Below are 26487 nucleotides of genomic sequence, written 5' to 3' on the forward strand. Positions count from 1 at the left end.
GTGAGCAGAACTGAAAAAGCGTGTGCGAACAAGGAGGCCTACAAACCTGACTGAGTTACACCAGCTCTGTCAGGAGGAATGTGCCAAAATTCACCCAACTTATTGTGGGAAGCTTGTGGAAGGCTACCTGAAACGTTTGACCCAAGTTAAACAATTTAAAGGCAATGCTACCAAATACTAATTGAGTGTATGTAAACTTCTGACCCATTGGGAATGTGATGAAATAAATAAAAGCTGAAATAAATAATTCTCTTTACTATTACTCTGACATTTCACATTCTTAAAATAAAGTGGTGATCCTAACTGATTTAGCACGGAATTTTACTAGGATTAAATGTAAGGAATTATGAAAAACTGAGTTTAAATGTATTTGGCTAAGGTGTATGTCAACTTCCGACTTCAATTGTATATCGAATATTTCACCACCATGCGTTTCTCTTGTTTATTCCTTTCTCGAGCGCGCAGACGGGCTGTCAACAGTTTAGTGAAATATGTTTCGTTGCGAAAATATATTACTATCGATGTTCCCGAACAGATCTCACTTGGTTTCCCAAATTAAGCACCGGGTAGCTGCAGGAACAAGGTTGGAGTGCCCGTGGCACCAGAGTTTGGGCGGAATATCACCTGTTGGGTCAGCGAGAGTATGCTCCCCAAACAGTGCTTGATGCGTGGAGTGAAATAAGTGTTAGATTTGTTTCTCAGCTGCTCATATTAAGCACATGCTCCGCTATAAAACCACAGTAGCCTACAAAACGGACCCGTGGGAAAGCGCGCGGCCTCCACTCGCTATTCGAATGCATACAGGTGACATGTATTTTTCCCTGCCACTGTTCCTGCCAATTTGATAATGGGCCATTCTAAATCGAAACAAATTTTACATATTAGTAAAAACGAGATTAAATTGAGAATTGTCTGATGGGTGGAAATTATGATCACTTGATGCGAGAACAGCTGTGCCAAGCTTTTTTTCTTCGTCAAATCATTAATAGCCTATAGTCAGTCGCACCATGCAGCCCATATTATGTTTTGATTTTTAAGACATTCTAAGGTTTGTGTCATTCACAACTAACGTTGTCAAATAACTCAAAATCTAGCATATAGGACCCTTTTTCAAATGATCACTTTTACGCTCAACATAGCCACTTCATATGCGCAGTCGTTGCATAATGGGAAAAATATCCTTTCTATTTTATTAAGCTGTTCAATTATGTTCTTCTTACTATAAAATCATATAAAATTAAATTGTGTCAACTCGCATTCTATTCTAATGAAATACATTTTCTTCATATCATAATGTTTCTTAAATACATGATTAAAATAAATAATGGATTTATTTTGATGGTGTATATTAAATTGATGCATTATACTTTTTAAAATGTATGTTCAAAAGGCCTACATCAGTGGCTTGTATGCCTGGAGGTCTGGATATGCTAAACGTGTTTGTAGACATCATTTCAACCCTATGGTTATGCATTTCTCCCTGCACCCCAACTCCTCAAACTATGGATCTGCTTCTTATTTTCCATACCCTCTATGCTCTTTCCCTCCTTCTTGTCATCTTATCACACTGAACCTGCTCACCTCCTCCACCCCATCCTACCCTCCCTCTTCCTCTCCTCCATTGTGTGTGTGTCGATCATCCTCTACATCCCAAGGTTTCCCGTGGTACAGAGAGGAAGCTGCCCTTCCACATCCTGTCAGAATGGAACAATCCATATCTCTCTCTCTCTCTCTCTCTCTCTCTCTCTCTCTCTCTCTCTCTCTCTCTCTCTCTCTCTCTCTCTCTCTCTCTCTCTCTCTCTCTCTCTCTCTCTCTCTCTCTCTCTCTCTCTCTCTCTCTCTCTCTCTCTCTCTCTCTCTCTCTCTCTCTCTCTCTCTCTCTCCTTAGGCGCAGTGGGGTAAAGTACTTAAGTAAACATACTTTAAAGTACTACTTAAGTAATTTTTGGGGATATCTGTACTTCACTATTTATATTATTGACAACTTTTAATTTTACTTCACTACATTCATAAAGAAAATAATGTACTTTTTCCTCCATACATTTTAACTGACACCCAAAAGTACTCGTTACTTTTTGACACGAAAATGGTCAAATTCATGCACTTATCAAGATAACATCCTTGGTCATCCCTACTGCCTTTGATCTGGGGGACTCACTAAACACAAGTGCTTTGTTTTTAAATTATGTCTGAGTGTTAGAGTGTGCTCCTGGCTATCTTTAAATAAAATAAATAAATAAATACATGTGCCGTCAGGTTTTCTTAATATAATGAATTTGAAATGATTTATACTTTTACTTTTGAGTATATTTGAGTAATTACACCAACTTTTACTCAACTAGTATTTTACTGGATGACTTTCACTTTTACTTGAGTCATTTTCTATTAAGGTATCTTTACTTTTACTCAAGTATGACAATTTAGTACTTTTCTACCACTGCTTGGGCCCATGTACTCTATGAGTGTGTTTCCTGGTTTTCAGTAAGGAATAATTTTATTGCATCATTTAATAATCATTTAAAATCTCCCTGGTCTCCAGGCTTACTCCAGAGCAGGGTTTAGGCATGTGAACCTGCAGTGAGCTCTGACTACAGGATTCAGGATACCTGAGACTCACTCATCCCTCCTAGCTCCAGGACCAGGACAGATCCCTCACTGGGTGTGTGGGAATGTAGACTAGATGATGCATGGTCACAGAGTCCAGTGTTTCCCCTGCCTTGCCTGTTTGTGTCCCATGCTCAGGCAAGTTCTCCTCTACATAGTTACCTGCACTAAATACAAACACATCTGTACATGGCAGGAAGCAGGCCCTGGTGTAGAGTAGGCCTTTGCCCAGCAGTATGCCCCATGTCCCATATAGACCATTAGAACAACTAGATCTCCTAAAAACGCTTGTCTGGAGTGCAGGCAACACAGTAAACACAAGCTGAAGACAATAGAGGCCTTCTCGACACGCTGAGTGTTGGATACAGGAACTCTGTCCCTTCACAAACACACAGTAGCCGGGGTATGTTAGCATTGTGTTAGCAATGTGGCAGAACATAGGAAGGGAAGCCTGGAGCAAAAACCCAGGTAGTGAACCCAAACAATACAACCCTCCACCATCGAACAATCTCTAACAATCTTGATAACTTTTTTACAATCTAATGAGCAATCTAACAGTATTTACCTCTCTAACGAACCATGTAACAATGGTCGAAGCAAATATTTATCACTGGCTAAACGTTAAGAATAAGCTAGTCAGATTAACTTCCTTGTTTTGCATAGCTCTAATATCACACTTAACATGAAGGAAGCTTGGTTTGTGTGTGTGTGTGTGTGTGTGTGTGTGTGTGTGTGTGTGTGTGTGTGTGTGTGTGTGTGTGTGTGTGTGTGTGTGTGTGTGTGTGTGTGTGTGTGTGTGTGTGTGTGTGTGTGTGTGTGTGTGTGTGTGTGTGTGTGAAATGACCTTGGCTATGCCCCATCTGGTTTATGGAAACAGGTCCAGTGAGGTTATCAACCAGGTCTACTCCAGAAGAGGTAGAGACAGAGTGCTCGTCCAAACCCAACAAACCTGACCTCCCAAATACAATGGTATAACCCAAGTCCAGCTGGGCAACAACAGATCTGCCCTCCTAAACACAATGGTATGGCCCGTGACCAGCCGAATAGCACAATGTCTTTCATAACCCAAGGTGTGTGTGCATACTAGTATGCATGTGTGTGCCTTTACCACTCCACTGGCACAGAAGCTGGTCCAAATGCATGCTCCAGTTTAAACACTGAGAATAAAAAAGTCTTATCACCAGTTTGACTTGGCCGACGTTGATGCACATTCTCTCTCTCTCAAACATTTGGCTTTATTTGCTTTGGTGACTATGAGAGGAAAGGGTCGGAAATGCCTTTGTATGGTCTGTTCAATCTTAAGAACAATCATTGGAAAGTAATGAATGTTGGGTTCTCAGAGGAAACACTACATTTCTCAAGGATAGAGAGAGGTGTTTTGTTCACACATTGGAGGTGCGAGAGGTTGGAGCTGCCATGACCATAAAAGTATTTGGCCTAGGCCTGATATTACTGCTAAATTGGCTTATATGGCTTAATGAAACCTTTTTAAGCCTTTACAAAGCCTACATAAATGCTTCATAACTTAAAATCAGATGTTCCATTATATAAAGGTGATATATCTAGTATTTTACAAATTGTGACATAGCCCTTTGATAGTGCATTCCAGTGTACAGTAAGTCCAACATTTTAGTGGTCATGGTAGTGCAAGCATTGCCCTCAGGCCCTCCTAAACAGACATCTCCGATAGCATCTCTTTAACACTCTCAGTGAATAACCTCTCTATGCATGTGAGACTGTGCGTGTGATAACCACTCAGGTATGTTTGATATTGTGATGTGTGTGCAGTGGCGACCCGTCATTCAGAGCCCCACCTGTTTAGCATTTAAAAAAATAAAATAATAATGTGTATATATATATATATTGTTGTTGTTAATGCCTTTTTTGCATGTTATTTTGGCATTAATACATGTCACATATCAGTTTGCAAACAATATAAAACATTGAATAATAATGTAGTTAATAAAGCCGTATACAAACATGATCTCTTTTTTGCTTTCTTGAGTAAGGCAGCTCTAAAATGCAGGTGTTTCATCCTAGCTCAGTGCTTTCTGTAGTGGTGGGGCAGCCAGCGGAACATATTGGGTAGGAGTTGGTAATGTTCTCTAGTTGCGCCTTGACTGGCTCAGTGTTCGGTCACTCATGCGGACACTACATCACCGCAAAATCTTCAGGGAGAGCTCGAAAATTGAAGCCCATTGGGTGCTGCCATAAAGTTACATTAGAAGTGCCCATCCAAGAACGTTCAAGGTCATTGGCCCACAGATAAAATGAAGTCAAATCACGTTATACCTACCGTAGCTTTAATTGGACTGATCATGTCAACATCATACTTTCAAAATCTTAGCTAGCAAGCTAGCAGTCATCATCATGAATCAAGTCAACAATCTACTGGAAAATCCTTTTCAATCCTTATCATATGAAGAGAAATTATGGAGAGAAATTATAGATAAAATGCTCCAGTGCTCATCGACCATTTGGACATTACACAACACGTTGGAAATCGCAAATTCAACAATGAGTGGTTTGGAAGGAATCAGTGGCTTGGACCACACATGAACTCCACTAAAAATCAGTCTAGTGATTGCTTTGCAATGTTTAGCAATCATTGCAAATTAATCACTAGACTGATATTCAGTGGAGTGAGTGTGTGGTTCAAGTCTGGGTTTAAGGGTCTCTTTTCCAAGCTTAAAAGGATAAACATTCAACACTGGTCATGCTGTCAATCCAGAGTGACTTCTACTGTGTTCAAAACAACTGGAATCTCGGAACTGGAAAATCTCCGACTTTAGTGAGTTCAAGACAGCTGGGAACTCTGAAAAAACTAGATACGACTGGGAAAATACGTTTTGAACAGTCATCCAACTGACAATTCCAAGTCGGGAACTCGGGCCTCTTTCAAGAGCTCCGACCTGAAGATCACTGGTGTCATGATTTGACCTTGTTTTCTTTCAGAGTTCCCAGTTGTCTTGAAAGCACCATAAATCCAGAGAATGACAGACTTTGATGACAAAGTTTGATGACAAAATGTGCCCACGAAGGACCGCCTGGCCACCTTCCTGTTCAAGTGAGCACAGCACAACAAGGTGAGTCCAAAAATGTATTGTATGCTGCTGCATAAATGATGTAACATGCCAGGGAGATATGTATACTCTATTTAAGAAAGAAATATGTAGTAAGCTATTAGTAGCCCATGTGCCTCACCCTTATAATTTGGTCCCTTTTCCCCCTCATAATTTAGCCTACTGTTCTGACTTGGTGGTGCACATGTAGCCTATAGCCTGTTTTAGAGAAATGTTGTCTGCTTTCATTGTCTGCTTATATGCCCCCTTTATTTATCCTATGGTACTGACTTGGTGTACAGGGATAATACTGTAGGAACGGCCAAAGTTCTATATTATGTCACTGTTTCAAAAGTGCTGAACAAATAGTTATATTGACTACGTCCGTCCTAGCTTGATCATTAATGTCTTAATCGAAATTACGGATTGCCTCTTATCAGCTCGTCGTCCCGTTATGCCGTAGTTTGTACATCTCAGCTGTCAGTAGAAACCACATTTGTTTAGGCAAGTCAGCCATATCAGCTATGTTTTTTTAAAGGCAGTAAATGAGGCTGAATGAACTGTTTCGCTGCCAGTCAAGGCTCCACTGATAGCCAGGTGTAGCAGTGGTAAGGTGTTGGGACTGCTGTTGGGACTCTGCTGTCGGGACAGCTTTATGTAGGCCCTAACAGTTTGTGGGCACCATTTGTCACCTTTATAGTGCAATTAAAGTATTGTTTAGTGATGTGGTGTGTTGTGTAGTGGCTTTGCTGACATGCATCACATTTTTTTAAATAGTTTGAACCACCAAGATTTACATGCTAAAATTGCCACTGTATGTGTTTGTTCAGATTGAGCAATTCCATATATATAGCCTATACAGTATATCTGTATGGAAAATAGGATGCTTTATGCAGAGCTTCCCTTACAAATAACCTATACATCACCTGACATGTACTGTATGAAATGCGTGGGTGGTTACATGCACAGTGTTCCACTATGGATTCTAATCAAGTATTCAAGTGTGTGAGTATCTTAGGACCACAACAAACTCACAGGATCTAGCCCTGGGGTTTCAGTCTTTTTTTCTCTACTCATTTTTGTCACTGGCTTTCTTTTCTCTCCTTCATCCCTCTCTCATGACACTCATCCTGTATCTCTTCTGTGAGACTTCTGCCGCATGTAGAGAGGAGTAGAAGGGCTGAGACTCATGGGTTTGTTATTGAAGGGTGTTAAATCTCTCTGACTTGGGATTTTCAGCACTATTGTGATGTTCTGGGACATGTTATACACATTTATGCCATCCTCAAGGCAAACACAATATAAACTTTAATTTCTAACCATGTGAGTAAATGGTGGTCAGGGTGGTCAGTGGTCAGGGTGGTCAGTGGTCAGGTTGGTCAGTGGTCAGTGTGGTCAGTGGTCAGGGTGGTCAGTGGTCAGGCTAAAATCAGAGTTTTGTAAATCACATTGAGAATAAAGGAAATCTTCAGTCAGTCTTGTAAGGCTGCAGCTTTAAGCATAAAATCAGTATGGCATGTATTTTATTTTTCTCATTCGTCTTACTAGTTCTCAATACATATAAATGGTTATGTAAGATTCTTAACTTTGGGGAAATGTATGTGGAGTCATTGGGAGAGATGTAGGTTTATGTAATGGTATTGTTGCAGCAAGGTCAATGACCAATGATGGAAGCTACTGTAGTAACCATAGAAACCTGAGTGGTCTTTTTTTGTCTGTGTGGCGTGTCGGTGTGTTTGTGGGTTAAAGGGGAGGGGGCATTGTTAGTCTATTCTACATAAACTCCTCATAACATGATGGCAGCCATTATGTATTTACCCTGCTTACTGTACTGTCCTTACTGTATATTCGTTTTTACCATCACTTTTAGTCTCTCTGTCCGTCTCTTTCTCTCCTATCGTCTCCCTCTTTTCCAATGGCTATGTTGGGAGCAGGAAGCGAGTGGCGCCATCGCGCCGTAGGCAGATCGCCGTACGATACGTTTGTTAGCGGTTAGCGTTCTGATTAGTGGCCGGTTAGTGCCCTGCCACAGGAATCTAATCTGGCCTCACGCCTCACCGCACATGCTCAATAAAGTCTGCACCCTCCATCATGACATCATGTCTTTGTGTGAAATCCCAGCGCCATTCACGGGCCCACGGCAGGGCTTAGCATGCCAGCGTCCACCATACCAACACACAGCGCTTTAAAGGGAGTCCCCCAGTGCCCCAGTCCCCCAACCTTCTCAGAGGATACATCCTTCACCATGGGTCCACCGGCTTGGAAAATGTTAACTTGCCATCACCATACCTGTGCGTTCTGCTGCGTTTCCTCTAGGGGGTTACTCCCCTGGCCTTGGTGGAGAGGAAATGTGTTTCATAACCTTTTGCTGAGGATTTTTCTATGAAATTCACATTTGAGGATGAGTGGCAGGCACATCACAACATGCCTCTTAATTCTGGAAGCACAGAAAACTATTTCCTAAAACACATCCACTAACTTGACACCTGAAGCTCCGGAAGTCTCATCAGCAACTGAGCCATTAGTAATACCACTTATAATAGGACTTGTTCTGTGTGATAAAGGAAGACCAGGATTCATTATCTCTTGGTTTTGTCCGGCATTAGTCTTGCAGTAATAAACATATAATAAATTCCTAGGTCAAAAACACTCGGGTTAGCTGCTGTACTGCTGTTCCCAGCAGTTTGCTCTTGGTATAGATTTTGAGACCAAATACCCAACTCAATGACACCCCATAGACTGAAGACCCAGATTGTTGGGTCCAGTCCAAAACCCAATGAGAGCGTGATCACTTACTGGTTGGTGGAAATCCCAGGGGAGGGTTCAAATGAGACATGAGAATGTAGTGGTGTAGAAAGGTGCCATGGCTTGCTTCCACTGGTGATAATCCATTTAAATCCCAGAGAACTATTGTTTTGTATCTAATGATGTCTTAAATGTATCAATTCTAACTGTCCTTATAGGTGTGTGGTAGTCAGTACATCTCAATTTACAGTAGTTTGTGATACAGGTTCTGGTCATTTTCAATAGAAGGCTCTAAATGAATAGTATGTGCATAAATCTCCTATTGAGTACATGAACCAACTCTGGGTCATGAGAATGAGAACGTGGAGGGGAGATTAAATGTGTAAATCTAAATAAAAGTTCTGTATAGGTTGCATAAAACATTGGCCATTGACTGCAACATAACTCTATCCCCTTCCGTTGAATCACTGCACCAATGGTTTCCTCTGGAGCCCAATATTTCAACAGTTTAGATAACACACAAACAATTCATTTATTCAAATAAACCTTTCCCACGTCTGATTGTGGCTTGTATGTATCTGCCATCTCAAGTATTGGCTTGGTGAGAAGTAGGACTGTTCAAAGTTCAAATATGCAGGTGTTATATAGTATACAGTAGTATTGTAGTATTGTAGTCACTCATCTTTTTTGACCATTTTACATTTATGATCATAAAAATGGCACTCAACTGAAAATGCTCATGTTTCTGGCCGTAATATCTATATTAGCCACAGACAAGTCATGCATTGTAGTGTATTCCAGACTGTAAGTATGAGAATGTGTGTGTTGGCATATGTATGCGTGTATGACAGGTGATAAACATGCCCCTGCGACCTGCTGTGTCACCTCCAGAATGATGAAGCTCTGGCCTCTTACTGCCATCCTGTTTTTGTCTCCTGCTCTAATGCTAGGCTCCTGAATTATGGCAATGTTAACAGGGTCAGAGAAACACTGGCATAGAGAGTGTGAGAAAAGTTGCCTTGTTATGTATGAATGATGGGTATTTGAGTTTGACAGTATGAAGCTCAATGCAATTGTGTATGTATTGTATTTCAATTGCATTTATCTTCCTGTGCCAGGCACTGGGTTGAGGTAAATACAATGTAGAGAATGTTGTGGAGTGTTTTCAAATGTATAAAATCCTTGAGAATTTTTACATAATTTTAAGTAATTCATGAAAAAATGTGATTTAATTTGACAAATCTGCTGCAAATCTGTTAAAGTGCTCATATTTTTTTATTAGCATATAATGTAATGATGTTGTAGATGAGTCTTAATGTAGATGGAAAGATAAAAGCGAGCCATAAAGCGTTGACATTTTTGCCTTACCTGTACCTGGAAAGATGGTTTCTAAAATAGAGTCCTTGCTACATATCCTTTCACTCAATAGCTGAAATTCTTCACATTCTAGACAGATCATTCAAACCTGTGACACTAACTAACTATGGTATGTATCGAACATACACATGACATGATCCTTACTCAGTTCTTAATCATAAACTAGTCACCAAAGTAATGTAGATGAAAACTGAATTCTCATTACAGTATTGTTGTCTTGCTTACCATCTAGCCTACTTACCATTTATAGCCTAATCAACCCGAATGCATGTCACATATCATATACTGTGAATTGTATGAGAATATGAATGGTTGCAATTTAAGTTATTTACAAAAAGTACACCTACAGAAAATACTTTCTCTCCGTAGAAGACTATAAAATTAAGCTACCATTCACAATTAATAGCAATGACAATATGACCATGGATGAAACAACCAAAAACCAAGTGCAGGTCCACGAGGAAATTCACCCCCATCCCCCCACTTCTCATAGTGTTAAAGCCTGGCTCGGTCTCTGCAGGCTGATAGTAGGACAGTCACCAGTCAGCTGCTGTGGTTCTCTCTGTGTGTGTGTGCGCGCATGCGTGTGTGCGTGCGTGCGTGTGTGAAGGGCTGTATTGAGGAGAGCTGCAGAGGGGATGTACTCGGACACCACAGAGCCAGGGCACCATGTTGCTTTGGGAGCCTCAGGCCTGCTCCCATACATCCCACTCTGGGTCTGTTGATCCTATTGTCTCCTCCGTCACCACGCATCGCCCGGCGAATAAAGGCCGTCTGGCTCCAAGCTTAAATATTGCAGCAAACTAAAAACCAACCATCAGAGCCGATTCATTCACATCTGCTCAGTGGGGCAACAAGGACAGGGCTTTAGGTGGGAGAGGGCAGAAGTCTACTTTTCCCCGCCGAGTGCCAAGAGAACAGGACAGGACACTACGACTTCGCCGGAGCCGCATCTGTGGCAAGTTAACTATTTGTTAACATTAAACCAAATATCATACCTTACAGATGTAAATATGTGGGTTATGGATGTGTTATTGCTAGTTTTCATGAAGGGTTGATTTGGTGACTAGTGGAACAGTGCTTTAGTGATAGGCTGTGCAGAGGGACTTTAACTCGACAGATCGCTGTTCTTTCGCCATTATTCAGATTTTGTCATGCAACAGCTTTTTAGCTGAACAAAGACATTGCGATAACCGTGTGGTGAGGGACAGGAATTTTGGAAGTTCCGCTGCTTTCCACGTGTCTGTTTTTAAAACCTATCTCTGTCTCTCTCTCTATTTCCTCCACCCTCCCTATCCCCCTGCGTCCACCACTTCATTCTATCTACAGCGCTACGGACCGATCATGGGTGACTGGAGCTTTCTGGGTAATATTTTAGAGGAAGTGAATGAGCACTCAACGGTGATCGGCCGGGTGTGGCTCACGGTCCTCTTCATCTTCCGCATCCTCATCCTGGGTACGGCGGCAGAGTTTGTGTGGGGCGACGAGCAGTCAGACTACGTCTGCAACACGCAGCAGCCCGGTTGTGAGAATGTGTGTTACGACGAGGCGTTCCCCATCTCTCACATCCGCCTGTGGGTTCTGCAGATCATCTTTGTGTCCACGCCATCTCTGGTCTACGTGGGCCATGCCGTGCACCACGTCCACATGGAGGAGAAACGCAAGGAGCGCGAGGAGGCCGAGCTGAGTCGCCAACAGGAGCTGAGTGAGGAGCGGCTGCCACTAGCGCCTGACCAGGGCAGTGTGCGCACCACCAAGGAGACCAGCACAAAGGGCAGCAAGAAGTTCAGGCTGGAGGGCACCCTGCTGAGGACCTACATCTGCCACATCATCTTCAAGACGCTGTTCGAAGTGGGTTTTGTAGTGGGCCAGTACTTTCTGTACGGCTTCCGCATCCTGCCGCTGTACAAGTGCAGCCGCTGGCCCTGCCCCAACACCGTAGACTGCTTCGTGTCCCGGCCAACAGAGAAGACAGTCTTCATAATTTTCATGTTGGCCGTGGCTTGCGTCTCGCTCTTCCTCAACTTTGTGGAGATCAGCCATCTGGGCTTGAAGAAGATCCGCTTCGTCTTCTGGAAGCCAACCCCGGGGCAAGCCCAGGGTGAAGGCCTGAACCCCCTGCCCCCCCCAGGGGGGATCCTCAAGAGCCTGCCTCCCCTGGCCGTGCCCTCCATCCAGAGGGCCAAAGGCTACAGGCTGCTGGAGGAGGAGAAAGCCCCGTCCGTGACCCACCTCTATCCTCTGGCAGAGACGTGCATGGAGGCAGGGAGGTTAACCCCCCTGGCCCCGCCCTTCCAGTGCATGGAGGAGAAGGCGAAAGAACTGAGGCACACGGAGGATATTTCTAAGGTGTACAATGAGATCCTGCCCTCCTACGCCCAGACCACCGAGATAGGGGAGGACACACTACCACTACACCAAGAGGAGGAGGAGCAGGAGCAGGTGGTGGAGGAGGAGGACAAAGAAGAGGAGGAAGTGGTGGAGGAGGTGGTGGAGCAGGATGTGGTGGATGGAGTGGTGGAGGAGGAGGTGGTGGATGGAGTGATGGAGGTGGTGGTGGAGAAGGATGTGGTGGATGGTGTGGTGGAAAGGGAGGAAGAGAAAGAAGAAGAGCAGAGGGAGGAGGATGAAGAAGAGAGGGAGAAGGAGGTGGTGGAGGAGGTTGTGGTGGAGGAGGATGTGGTGGATGGTGTGGTGGAAAGGGAGGAAGAGAAAGAAGAAGAGCAGAGGGAGGAGGATGAAGAAGAGAGGGAAAAGGAGGTGGTGGAGGAGGTTGTGGTGGAGGATGTGGTGAAAGAGGATGTGGAGCAGGAGGATGCGGTGAAGGAAGTTGTGGTGGTGGAGGAGGAGGTGGTGGTGGACGGGGAAGGGGGACCTCCAACCGAGGCGGAGATGGAGGTGACGGATACGATAGAAGACACCAGACCACTGAGCAGATTGAGCAAAGCCAGCAGCAGGGCCAGGTCAGACGATCTCACCGTATGAACCTGTGAGAGAAAACACACGCACACACTTACACCGAACACAGGAGAACATACACCTAACTCTAGACAACACACACTTAAAACAGCAGGGCTTAACCAAGGGAAACACATGTAAATCCAACAGGGATAGATTCAATCACAAGTTGCATATTACCCTTATGACGTGGGCAACATCATTCAACAAGGCAAAGAAAGATCTGAGCCTGTTTGTGAGATAAGTGAATATTATAAAAAGTAGCGGTTAACAAGAGGGATAGATGTTTTTTCATTAAGCGTGTTCTTATGTAGAAAACGTAGAAAGGGCAAACATGCAGAAAGGGGAAAAGATTTTTACTTTAACAATAACCAATGAAAGTTCAGTAATGTTTACATATTCTGGTGGGGTTGAATGGGTAGGGGAAGAGATTGAGCATATATTCCTATCTGCAAGGCAGTAACAATACTGTAGGCAGGCAAGCGCTTTCATTCCCATACAGTCAGTGACAGACTGCAATTATGTAGTTGCAAACATCTTGCAGGTGGAAGGGCTCTTATACACCAAGTCCTTGCACAGAAAAATCATGTAACAAAATTTACAAACTTATGACCGACTCTTCAACACTAAGTTGATAGTCATTTTTTGGATCAATAATAGCATAATTTTGGCACACATTTCCTAGAGAACAGGGAACTCTGTGCAAGGCCAATATAACCCTCATATCAACTCAATTATGCTTAGATTTACATTTCTTTCAAATGAAGGGAGATTTGCATCTATGTACAAGAACATATCTCTCCCTTTCATGTTTATATACAGCGTTGTACAGCCAAAAAGCTGGGTAGTGGAGAAAAACAAACCCCAAAAATACCACATGTTGAATGTCTCTTTTCAATGTGATTCTACAGCTCATCTTTTGGATTGCTTATATATTTCGTTGCCTATATAATGCAGAAGTGTGAACTGTTATAATGTCTTTTTGTGAAAGAGAGGAGTGCTGGTTTTGCCCGATCACAGACTGGAGCATAGTAACAACCTCAGGCCAAATCCTCTCTTTTCGCGCTGTACAAACAGGCTTCAGAGCGATAAAGATCACGCACGATCAGCACAAAGTATTGTGGAGCCACAGACAATAAAAGAAACCACTCTCACATATGAAAAACAAGCTTCCTTGACATTGTTGTGGGGGAAAAATTGTTTTACTTGATTTTATCTGCCCTTGATGTTCTTTGCCCCTGTACAAATATGAAATACTTGTTTACTAAATTTTGAAAGACAAACAATAAATGGTGAATCTCATTGTACATAAACTATCATCCTATCTGATGTCTAATAGCAAACATAATGTTGAGACAGTTTAAGTTATGATATTATGTCTAGCTAAATTACTAGAAAACAGTCAAGAAACATCATAATGCTGCTCAAGTCACTGATTTGGTAGGGAAAATTAAGTGCTTATCAAAATTGAATCATTATTTCCATAATTACCAAAGACTTGCTTTGCAGAACTTTGACCTTTCTTATCTCTGTCCCAGAGATGTTTTTATTTTTACATGTTTAAAAAGTTGTTAGAGAGCAGAATTCTCTCTTACAAGTACTTTTAAAATTAAAACAAAAAAACAATTCCCCATGAAAGGGAAGCCTTAAAGTATGACTTGTGTATGAAATATTTCTATATTTTTCTCTCTTGCTCTCTCGGCTTTATTTAGATTGCTTTCCAATGTATATTTTTTTTGCTTTCTTTTGGTTTCTTTTGCTTTCCAATGTATAATTGTATGTGCTTTATCTGTAAATGTAAATTCTCAGATGTCTTTGTAAAGGTTAAAGCACTTCCATTGCTCTGGGAACTATGTGAATGTCATGTCTTAAATTCAACGTTTTTTCCCTTAGCTTTCAAATAATCCTTTGTACATGCAAACCCCCCCTTAAATATGTTAGGGAAATGTAAAGTTTGTCTGCAAATAACTGTACTTGCTTCTCAGTCAGTGCTGTGCCTTAAAGCAAAGCATTGGTCAATGCAGCAGTGGGTTTATCCAGTGGCACAAATCAAATGGTGCAGAAAAGCCACACGCACAAGCACGCACTCACACATGTGCATGCACACGCACACACACTTCCAGTGTTGGTTTTGGGGGTATGATCAAACGGCTCTAGACAAACTCTGACAGAAAGGCAGCTTTGACCCCTTTGTGACCCCTAGCCACTCATTTGCTTCCCATAAGCCAATGCTTTGACAACCTTGTGAATGAGACAACAGGCTTTTCACAAATGCAGAATAGTTTAGCACATTTCAACACTGAAATATATTCCAAAAACAAAATGTGTTCTGGTTCTCATGTGTGGTAAATTCATATAACTGGTACATATGTGTTTTGTGTTTCAAACAGTTCCCCTTGCTTAATCGTTTGTAAGAACATTTGACTAATCTTTGGAAAGAAAAGATAACTTTTTACTAACTTCTAGTCCTCTTTGCTCCTAGTTGTGTGGCTGTATGATCTTTTGGACAGTGAACCAAGGCAATAAAAGGTCACACGTGGGCAAGAAGTGTTGCGTCAGTGATTCTCTTCAAACTACTCTCTCTCTCTCACCCCCACACACACACACTATACAAACACACTCGCACACAAACATTTTGCTGACATCTGATGCTTTGCAGCCTATTGCCACAGTACATTACTTACCAGAGAATTCTGAATGTACATGGTTAAACGTGTATCAAGTGTTAGTGAGTATTTACTGCCCTCTGTTGGCAAAGATAGTGACTCAGTCATTTACGTTTGAAACAGCTTTACAAATACTAAGCAATAAGCCTTGCCGACTGCTAACTACTGGTTATCAGGTTACTTTGATACATCAGTACAAAAGATTGATGAATATAGAAAAAGTGACTGACATGTATAGAGCAAACTCATTCCAGGTCTCAGGTTCAATATACATGTTACTTTGTAAGAGTCAATATATGCTAAAATACTCAAACTCTCATGTTGCACCCTAAAAACCTAAATGGAATAGAGGAAGGAAGTCCTGCTAAGTCACACCTGTGTGTGAACTGGACTGTACTACTATACATACAAAGATTAGGTTGTGTTTGTGTGTGTGTGTGTGTGTGTGTGTGTGTGTGTGTGTGTGTGTGTGTGTGTGTGTGTGTGTGTGTGTGTGTGTGTGTGTGTGTGTGTGTGCGTGTGTGTGCCAGAACGAGAGTGGGGTGTTGTGTGATTTCTCAAATTTCACATCTCATGACTTTTTCTTAGGTGTCATTGCTGTGTCATCGCTGCCTCAGCAATAGCTGTTCAGACCTAGGGCCTCTGTGCTATTATCAACTTGAAACAATCACATTTATAGTCATGATTTTAGAATGTAAATCTTGGTGGGGCAAAAAAAAAAGAAGTGGGATCCATGCCAGCAAAGCCACTACGTGACACAACGCTAAAAAATACATTCATTGCACTATAATGGTGACAAACGGTGCCCACAAACTGTTAGGGCCTACATAAAGCTGTCCCAACAGCAGTCCCAACACCTTACCACTGCTACACCTGGCTATCAGCGGAGCCTTGTCTGGCAGCGAAACAGTTAATTCAGCCTCATTTGCTACCTTTAAAAAAACATAGCTGATATGGCTGACTTGCTTAAACAAATGTGGTTTCTAATGACAATTGAGCTGTACAAACTATGGCATAAGGGGACAACAAGCGGATAAGAGGCAATACGTAATTTCGATTAAGACATTAATGAGCGAGCTAGGACGGACGTAGTCAATATAACTATTTGTTTATCCCTTTTGAAATGTACAGCGACAGAATATAGAACATAGGCCGTTCTTACAGTGTTCTCCCTGTACACCAAGTCAGAACCGTAGGCTAAATAAAGGGGGCATATAAGCAGACAATGATAGCTCTTAAAATATTCGATGATTACATTTATCTAAAACAGGTTATAGGCTACATGTGCACCACCAATAGGCCAAATTATTAGAGTGAGGCACATGGGCTTCTAAAATCTTACTACACAACATACACTTAGTATTACTTTCTTAGCTACAGTATACATATCTCCCTGGCATATTACATAATTTATGCAGAAAAATACAAGACATTTTTGGAATCACCATGTTGTGCTGTGCTCACTTGACCAAGAAGGGGGCGAGGTGGTCCTTCGTAGGCAGATTTTGTCGTCAAAGTTCTCTGGATTTATGTTGTTTTCAAAAGAACTGGGAACAAGGTCGAATCATGGTGACATCATTGATCTTGAGGTCGTAGCTCTAGAAAGAGGCCGGATTTAAAATTCCGAGTTGGATTTGAGTTTATTCCCAACTTCCCAGTTGTCTTGAACTCACTGAAGTCAAGTTTTCGCAGTTCTGAGTTAACAGTTGTTTTGCGTGCGGCACAAATCATGCTTCATCGACAGCATTGCAAATGTTGAATGTTTAGCATTTTAAACTTGGAAAAGAGACCCTTAATCCCAGATTTGGGACCACACAGTCACTCCATTGAATAGCAGGCTAGTGATTGCTTTGCTATAATTGCAGTTAGCCACAGTCACTGATTCCTTCCAAACCACTCATTGTTGAATTTGTAATTTCCAACTTGTTGTGTAATGTTTAAGTACAATGGCTGATGAGCACCGATACGTTTTATCTGTAATTTCTCTTCATTATTTGTCTTCATATGACAAGGATTAAAAAGGATTTTCCAGCAGATTGTCGACTTGGTTCATGATGATGACTGCTAGCTAAGAAGAACCATGATGGCGCCGGAGGGGATGGCTACCGTCTAACTGGCTCTTAACCAACCATGCTATTTTGTTTGTTTTTTCGCGTTGTTCGTAACATATTTTGCACATAATGTTGCTGCTACCGTCTCGTAGGACCGAAAAGAGCTTCTGGACATCAGAACTGCGATTACTCACCTCAAATTGGACGAGGAGTTTTTCTTCAATGAGTCGGATGGGAGGGATATACTATAGACACCCGACCAGGCCCAGATCCCCGTCATTCGCTAGAGAAGGAAACAAATTTCACGGAAAAGATCAGGGTGCCTTGTGAGGATCAGGCGACGAGTGGCTAATCTACCTTTGCCTTCCGTCCTGCTAGCTAACATTCAATCGCTGGAAAATAAATGGGACGAACTGAAAGCACGTATATCCTACCAACGGGACATAAAAAACTGTTTCACCTAGTTGTGGCTGAACGATGACATTAAGAACATACAGCTGGCGGGTTATACACTCTATCAGCAGGATAGAACAGCAGCCTCTGGTAAAACACGGGGCGGGGCCTATGCATATATGTAAACAACAGCTGGTGCACCATATCTAAGGAAGTCTCAAGGTTTTGCTCACCTGAGGTAGAGTATCTCATGACAAGATGTAGACCATACTATCTACTTTGAGAGTTTTCATCTGTATTGTTTGTAGCCGTCTACATACCACCACAGACCGATTCTAGCACTAAAACCGCACTCAATGAGCTGTATACCGCCATAAGCAAACAGGAAAACGCTCATCCAGAGGCGGCGCTCCTAGTGGCCGGGAAACTTAAATCAGTCTTACCTAATTTCTATCAGCATGTTAAATGTGCAACCAGAGGGAAAATAATTCTAGACCACCTTTACTCCACACACAGAGACGCATACAAAGCTCTCCCTCACCCTCCATTTGGCAAATCTGACCATAAATGTATCCTCCTGATTCCTGCTTACAAGCTAAAATTAAAGTAGGAAGCACCAGTAACTCGGTCTATAAAAAAATGGTCAGATGAAGCAGATGCTAAACTACAGGACTGTTTTGCTAGCACAGACTGGAATATGTTCCGGGACCACATCTGTCACTGGCTTTATAAATAAGTGCATCGAGGACGTTGTCCCAACAGTGACCATACATACATACCCCAACCAGAAGCCATGGATTACAGGCAACATTCGCACTGAGCTAAAGGGTAGAGCTGCCGAATTCAAGGAGCGAGACTCTAACCCGGAAGCTTATAAGAAATCCCACTATGCCCTCCGACAAACCATCAAACAGGCAAAGCGTCAATACAGGAATAAAATTGAATCGTACTACACCGGCTCCGACGCTCGTCGGATGTGGCAGGGCTTGCAAACTATTACAGACTACACAGGGAAGCTGAGAGCTGCCTAGTGACACGAGCCTACCAGACAAGCTAAATAGCTTCGAGGCAAGTAACACTGAAACATGCATGAGAGCATCAGCTGTTCCGGACGACTGTGTGATCACACTCTCTGCAGTCGATGTGAGTAAGACCTTTAAACAGGTCAACATTCACAAAGCCGCAGGGCCAGACAGATTACCAGGACGTGTACTCCGAGCATGCGCTGACCAACTGGCAAGTGTCTTCACTGACATTTTCAACCTCTCCCTGTCTGTAATACCAGCCCACCATAGGCCCTGTGCCCAAGAACACTAAGGTAACCTGCCGAAATGACTACCGACCCGTTGCACTCACGTCTGTAGCCATGAAATGCTTTGAAAGGCTGGTCACAGCTCACATCAACACCATTATCCCAGAAACCCTAGACCCACTCCAATCTGCATAACGCACCAACAGATCAACAGATGATGAAATCTCTATTGCACTCCACACTGCCCTTTCACACCTGGACAAAATGAACACTTATGTGAGAGCGCTATTCATTGACTACAGCTCAGCGTTCCACACCAAAGTGCCCTCAAAGCTCATCACTAAGATAAGGACCCTGGGACTAAACACCTCCCTCTGCAATTGGCTCCTGGACGTCCTGACGGGCTGCCCCCAGGTGGTAAGGGGAGGTAACAACACATCCGCCACACTGATTCTCAACACGGAGGCCCCTCAGGGGTGCGTGCTCAGTCCCGTCCTGTACTCCCTGTTCACTCATGACTGCATGGCCAGGCACGACTGGCCAGGCACAGAGACCTGACCGTGTGGTGCGAGGACAACAACCTCTCCCTCAACGTGATCAAGACAAAGGAGATGATTATGGACAACAGGAAAAGGAAGAACGAGCAGCCCCCATTCTCATCGACGGGGCTGTAATGGAGCAGGTTGAGAGCGTCAAGTTCCTTCACATCCACATAACCAACAAACTAACATGGTCCAAGCACACCAAGACAGTCATGAAGAGTTTACGACAAAACCTATTCCCCCTCAGGAGACTGAAAAGATTTGTCATGGGTCCTCAGATCCTCAAAAAGTTTTACAGCTGCACCATCGAGAGCATCCTGACAGGTTGCATCACCGCCTGGTATGGCAAGTGCTCGGCCTCCGCCTGCAAGGGACTACAGAGAGTAGTGTGTACGGCCCAGTACATAACCGGGACCAAGCTTCCTCTATACCAGGCGGTGTCAGAGGAAGGCCCTAAAAATTGTCAAAGACTTGTCAAAGAATTGTCAAGGACATTGAGGATATGGATATGCCCAAATTGAAAAGGAGTGCCTAGCCATAGTGTTCGACTGTGACCGTTTAGATCAATACCTTAATGGTAGGGACTTTATCACGGTGCACATTGATCACAAGCCGCTTAAGGTTATCTTCAAAAACCTCTTCTGTCTGCCCCAAAGTGACTACGAAGGATGATCCTAAAGCTTCAGTCTTATCAACTACAGGTAGTATACAAGGAATAGAGCTTCACATTGCAGATTTCTTGTCCAGGGTAGCACTACCAACAACTAGTCACCTGCAAAATTGGACAAATGAAACTGTATATGCTCTAGTTTGAAGATGTGAACCATGTTACTGATCAACACATCTCCCCACAGACACAGGATGCTATCAAAGCTCATTCAGCAGAGGACAAGACTTCTCGAACACTTCAGTCTCTTATCCTAAGAGGCTGGTAGGACACAAGAAAGAGTACGCCCATCCTGGTGAAGGACTACTGGACATACAGAGACAAACTCACAATGCAGGAAGAGGTTGTCTACAAAGGCGACAGGGTGGTAGTGCTAGAAACTCTACGCCTGAGGATTCTCTCTTGTATCCATGCACAGCACTCAGGGGTTGAAGCCAGTCTTGGGAAAGCCAGAGACTCAGTATTCTGGCCCAACATGACCCAAGAAATTAAACATTTTGTGGCTGTGTGCAGCATATGTAATGCTAATCTACCTAAGCAGCAAAAGGAAACGCTGCAGCCACATGATATACCAGCACGTCCTTAGTCTAAAGTGGGAATGGATCTGTTCACAGTCAAGAACATTCCTTTTCTGATTATAGTGGACTACTATTCAGATTTTTGGGAGATGGAGAAAGTGATTGACACAACAGCCGCTTATAAATTGTCAAAGACCCCAGCCCCCCAGTCATAGACTGTTCTCTCTACTACCGCATGGCAAGTGGTACCGGAGTGTCAAGTCTCGGACAAAAAGGCTTCTCAACAGTTTTTACCCCCAAGCCATAAGACTCCTGAACAGGTAATCAAATGGCTACCCGGACTATTTGCATTGTGTTCCCCCCCCCCCCCCCCCCCCCCCAACCAACCCCTCTTTTATGCTGCTGCTACTCTGTTTATCATATATGCATAGTCACTTTAACTATACATTCTGGTACATACTACCTCAATTGTGCTGACTAACCGGTGTCTGTATGAAACCTCGCTACTGTATATATCCTCACTACTGTTATTTTTCACTGCCTTTTTACTGTTGTTTTTATTTCTTTACTTACCTATTGTTCACCTAATACCTTTTTTGCACTATTGGTTAGAGCCTGTAAGTAAGCATTTCACTGTAAGGTCTACACCTGTTGTATTCGTTGCACGTGACGAATAAACTTTGATTTGATCATCTACTGTTCTAAGCATCAGTTTAGCAGATATGTCTTACCTGACAGTGGTGTAGTTACGGATAATGGGTTCCAGTTCACGAGTCAAGACTTTGCTTTTTTTTGCAAAAGCCTGGGAGTTCCATCATGTGACCTCCTCACCCTACCACAGTCAGAGTAATGGGAAGGTGGAGTCAGCAGTGAAAATAGCAAAGACTCCTCACAAAGGCTATGCAGCAAGGCACAGATGTGTGGCAAGCCATTTTGACATGGAGAAATACTCCCACAGAGGGCTTCGGCAGCAGTCCAGTACAGCGCTTAATGTCTAGATGCACTCGCTCTCTGTTGTCAACAACTCCAAAGCTCCTCGCACCAAAGGTCATTAGGGATGTTTAGGCACACAAGTGTGCACGTCAGGACAAGTCAAAACATTACTATGACCAGCATGCAAAAAATGTACCTGTAATAAAACAAGACCAAGCTGTCAGAGTGCTCCGGTCACCTCACGCCAGGGATGCCACATATAGTATTGGCACATGCATAGGGCACATCAGCGCAAGGTCATATGAAGTGGAAGTAAAGGGCCGACATACGCCCAGTTCAGGAGAACATAGGGCACAGGAGGGCCACATGGGAAGACTGAATATCCTCTGGATGGTGTGGGCAGGACACATAATGAGGAGACAGGGAAGAACCCCCACCAGGGCAGTTATCTCTGCCGACTGTGCCTCCACAATTTTAGGAGGATGTGGAAAAGGAAGGAGAGGCCCTGAGGCTCCCAGAGGTGTCCAATATCCCAGAGGTGCCCAATATGCTACCAGTGCACCACACTAGGACAAGGGGTAACATAAGACCGTCCCTGCGGTCCCTTAATTATTTTATTATTATTATGGTTTTTTTTAAAGGACAAATGGAAAAAGGTATTGACATTGTAAATATGTATTTTCACTGTGGTTTTAAAAATGGTATGAAGTGCTCAAGCTAATTTATATGAAAAGGAAAATGTTGAGATAATGGGCATAATGCCAACCCAGAGACGGCGCTAGCGGGGCACTTATCTAGGATAGATAAACAGGTGCATTATGAGTGTCTGATTAGGATGTCGTGACCTGTACCATGTAACACTTGAGTAAAGGATTATGCTAGCATCTTATCTAACTCTCTGATTTGAGTTACTCACATGCACATATTAAGGAGAAGTGCATCTAAAATTCCATGCATAACAGTTGTATCTTTTAGCAATGTTTATTATGAGTATTTCTGTAAATTGATGTGGCTCTCTGCAAAGTCACCGGATGTTTTGGAACTTCTGAACGTAACGCGCCAATGTAAACTCAGATTTTTGGATATAAATATGAACTTTACCCGAACAAAACATACATGTATTGTGTAACATGAAGTCCTATGAGTGTCATCTGATGAAGATCATCAAAGGTAAGTGATTAATTTTATCTATATTTCTGCTTTTTGTGAATCCTCTCTGGCTGGAAAAATGGCGGTGTTATTCTGTGAATAGGCACTCACCTAACAATCGTTTGGTTTGCTTTCGTCGTAAAGCCTTTTTGAAATCGGACACTGTGGCTGGATTTACAACAAGTGTATCTTTAAAATGGTGTAAAATACATGTATGTTTGAGGAATTTTAATTATGGGATTTCTGTTGTTTTGAATTTGGCGCCCTGCAGTTTCACTGTTGAAGAGGTGGGACGCTACCGTCCCACGTACCCGAGAGAGGTTAAGTGCAAATGCCAGGGCATTGTTGAACACACACCACCAAAACCCCTTTGTTTTGAAACACACACATACACGGCCACACGCGCACGCCTTTCCTGAAAGCCTTTTTTCTCCGGGACAGGCTGTGAGATTGTCTTTTCGCTCTGAGTCCCTTCGTTAAAGGTGAGATACCGCTTTAATACCCTTTATTTAATTCTAAATCTTTAGATCTTTAGTACCGACCTTTTAAAACATGTTATAATTAATTAACCAATTTTACTGCCCAATATTGAAACATGCAATAATGTTTTTATGTATAAACATTGTTGTACAACAGTTATACATCGTTACCAGACACAGTACTACACTTTAACAACCTTTAAATGTTTCTGTTTATAACTGTCTGTTGTAGGAAAGACTGTATTCGTATAAAATAAGACATTGTTTTGTAACACCGGTCACGGGTGCACCTCAGCCACGCTCAAGGTACTAAACGATATCATAACCGCCATCGATAAAAGACAGTACTGTGCAGCCGTCTTCATCGACCTGGCCAAGGCTTTCGACTCTGTCAATCACCATATTCTTATCGGCAGACTCAGTAGCCTCGGTTTTTCTACTGCCTTGCCTGGTTCACCAACTACTTTGCAGACAGAGTTCAGTGTGTCAAATCGGAGGGCATGTTGTCCGGTCCTCTGGCAGTCTCTATGGGGGTACCACAGGGTTCAATTCTCGGGCCGACTCTTTTCTCTGTATATATCAATGATGTTGCTCTTGCTGCGGGCGATTCCCTGATCCACCTCTACGCAGACGACACCATTCTGTATACTTCTGGCCCTTCCTTGGACACTGTGCTATCTAACCTCCAAACGAGCTTCAATGCCATACAACACTCCTTCCGTGGCCTCCAACTGCTCTTAAACGCTAGTAAAACCAAATGCATGCTTTTCAACCATTCGCTGCCTGCACCCGCACGTCCGACTAGCATCACCACCCTGGACGGTTCCGACCTAGAATATGTGGACATCTATAAGTACCTAGGTGTCTGGCTAGACTGCAAACTCTCCTTCCAGACTCATATCAAACATCTCCAATCCAAAATCAAATCTAGAGTCGGCTTTCTATTTCGCAACAAAGCCTCCTTCACTCACGCCGCGAAACTTACCCTAGTAAAACTGACTATCCTACCGATCCTCGACTTCGGCGATGTCATCTACAAAATAGCTTCCAATACTCTACTCAGCAAACTGGATGCAGTTTATCACAGGGCCATCCGTTTTGTCACCAAAGCCCCATATACTACCCACCACTGCGACCTGTATGCCCTAGTCGGCTGGCCCTCGCTACATGTTCGTCGTCAGACCCACTGGCTCCAGGTCATCTACAAGGCTATGCTAGGTAAAGTGCCGCCTTATCTCAGTTCACTGGTCACGATGGCTACACCCACCCGTAGCACGCGCTCCAGCAGGTGCATCTCACTGATCATCCCTAAAGCCAAAACCTCATTTGGCCGCCTTTCCTTCCAGTTCTCTGCTGCCTGCGACTGGAACGAATTGCAAAAATCTCTGAAGTTGGAGACTTTTATCTCCCTCAACAACTTTAAACATCTGCTATCTGAGCAGCTAACCGATCGCTGCAGCTGTACATAGTCCATCGGTATATAGCCCACCCAATTTACCTACCTCACCCCCATACTGCTTTTATTTATTTACTTTTCTGCTCTTTTGCACACCAGTATCTCTACTTGCACATGATCATCTGATGATTTATCACTCCAGTGTTAATCTGCTAAATTGTAATTATTCGATTTATTGCCTACCTCCTCATGCCTTTTGCACACATTGTATATAGATTCTCTTTTTTTTACCATGTTATTGACTTGTTTATTGTTTACTCCATGTGTAACTCTGTGTTGTCTGTTCACACTGCTATGCTTTATCTTGGCCAGGTCGCAGTTGTAAATGAGAACTTGTTCTCAACTAGCCTACCTGGTTAAATAAAGGTGAAAAAAAAAAAAAACGCACATACCCATTTTCCCAGAAAAGCCTTTCTCCGTGACAGACCGGGGTGAGAGAGAAAACAACAGATTCCCGTTCGTTAAAGGGTGAGATACAGCTTTGATACCCTTTATTTAATTCTAAATCTTTAGTACAGACCTTTTAAAACATGTTATAATTAAACAATTTTACTATTCCTTTCTTACAGATCAAGGGCACGGTTATAGGTTTACCCCTGACATCCTGCCGTTTCCAATTCACCGCCGTCATGACAGGCTCTTGCTCGCAGGATATCCCACACAAGCCCCGCTCCGTAAGTTTTCTAGGCACAAAGTAGTTCACATCCAGACAGGCTTTGGAAAATACATTCGAACTAGCAGATTTTGTAGCATTTCTACTATATCTGACATGTTACCGTCGTCTTTTAAAAAAAGTCAATAAACGTGGGTAAAGTGTACACTTTTGTTTCACAGTAGATTTGTTTAAGACCATCAAGAAACACCTGATTTATCCCACTGTATTAATTAATAAGTGGGTTGGAAAATGAATCTGTTTAAGTCATAAGTAAAGGGCCCAACTTAACTTCTTTGATATAAGGGGCAGCATTTTCACTTTTGGATGAATTGCGTGCCGATAGTGAACTGCCTCCTACTCTGTCCCAGATGCTAATATATGCATTTTATTATTAATATTGGATAGAAAACACTCTGAAGTTTCTAAAACTGTTTGAATGATGTCTGTGAGTATAACAGAACTCATATGGCTGGCAAAAACCTGAGAAAAAATCCAAACATCGCCTATTCAATTCCCTGTAATATATGGATCTGTTTGCACTTCCTATGCCTTCCACTAGATGTCAACAGTCTGTAGAACGCTGAATGAAGCCTCTAGTGTGATGTGGGGCCGGATGGGAGGTGTTTCAGTCACTGGTCTGGCAGATTGCCAGTTCTTGCTCACGCGCTTTCCTCATGATATCGCCTTGCGTTCCATTACTTATACAGACATGAAGAAATGCTCCGGTTGGAATGTTATTGGATATATATGATAACAACATCCTGAAGATTGATTCTCTACTAAGTTTGACCAGTTAATTCGACTTGTAATATAACTTTTTGAAGTTTTCGTCCGACGTTTTCCTGCATCTGCGCGAGAGTTTGGACACACAAAAGTAGCTAAGTAGCAAAAGTAGCTAATTGGACATAAGTAATGGACATTATCGAACAAAACAACAATTTATTGTGGAACTAGGATTCCTGGCAGTGCATTCTGATGAA

The 26487-nt window shown here is 42.8% G+C and overlaps 2 protein-coding genes across 4 annotated transcripts in view; one reads left to right on the forward strand and one right to left on the reverse strand.

The window, feature by feature from the left end:
- Positions 1-11132: 11132 nt before the first annotated feature.
- Positions 11133-12773, forward strand: LOC120064160 (gap junction alpha-8 protein-like). Its single transcript, XM_039014538.1, has 2 exons — positions 11133-12275; positions 12675-12773. The coding sequence occupies exons 1-2, from the start codon at positions 11133-11135 to the stop codon at positions 12771-12773; spliced, it is 1242 nt and encodes a 413-aa protein (XP_038870466.1).
- The window catches only part of LOC120064159 (nectin-4-like), a 60826-nt gene continuing 46689 nt past the window's right edge, over positions 12351-26487 (reverse strand). For 2 of the 3 annotated variants that reach the window (XR_005478575.1, XM_039014536.1), the window contains one exon: positions 17701-17746. The gene's annotated coding sequence lies outside the window, so the exon portion shown is untranslated. Of the gene's footprint in view, positions 12776-17700; positions 17747-26487 lie in introns of those variants that run through there. The other variant, XM_039014537.1, reaches the window with a different exon arrangement.

This window comes from Salvelinus namaycush, chromosome 19 (genome assembly GCF_016432855.1).
Source record: "Salvelinus namaycush isolate Seneca chromosome 19, SaNama_1.0, whole genome shotgun sequence".
Taxonomy (NCBI): Eukaryota; Metazoa; Chordata; class Actinopteri; order Salmoniformes; family Salmonidae; genus Salvelinus; species Salvelinus namaycush.

Bases quoted from the DNA above. Each gene is read 5' to 3' on its own strand.
- LOC120064160 (XM_039014538.1), top strand. From the start codon at position 11,133: ATGGGTGACTGGAGCTTTCTGGGTAATATTTTAGAGGAAGTGAATGAG. The intron at 12,276-12,674 runs GTGGTGGAGCAG...CCTCCAACCGAG, and splicing joins AGGAGGAAGTGGTGGAGGAG to GCGGAGATGGAGGTGACGGA.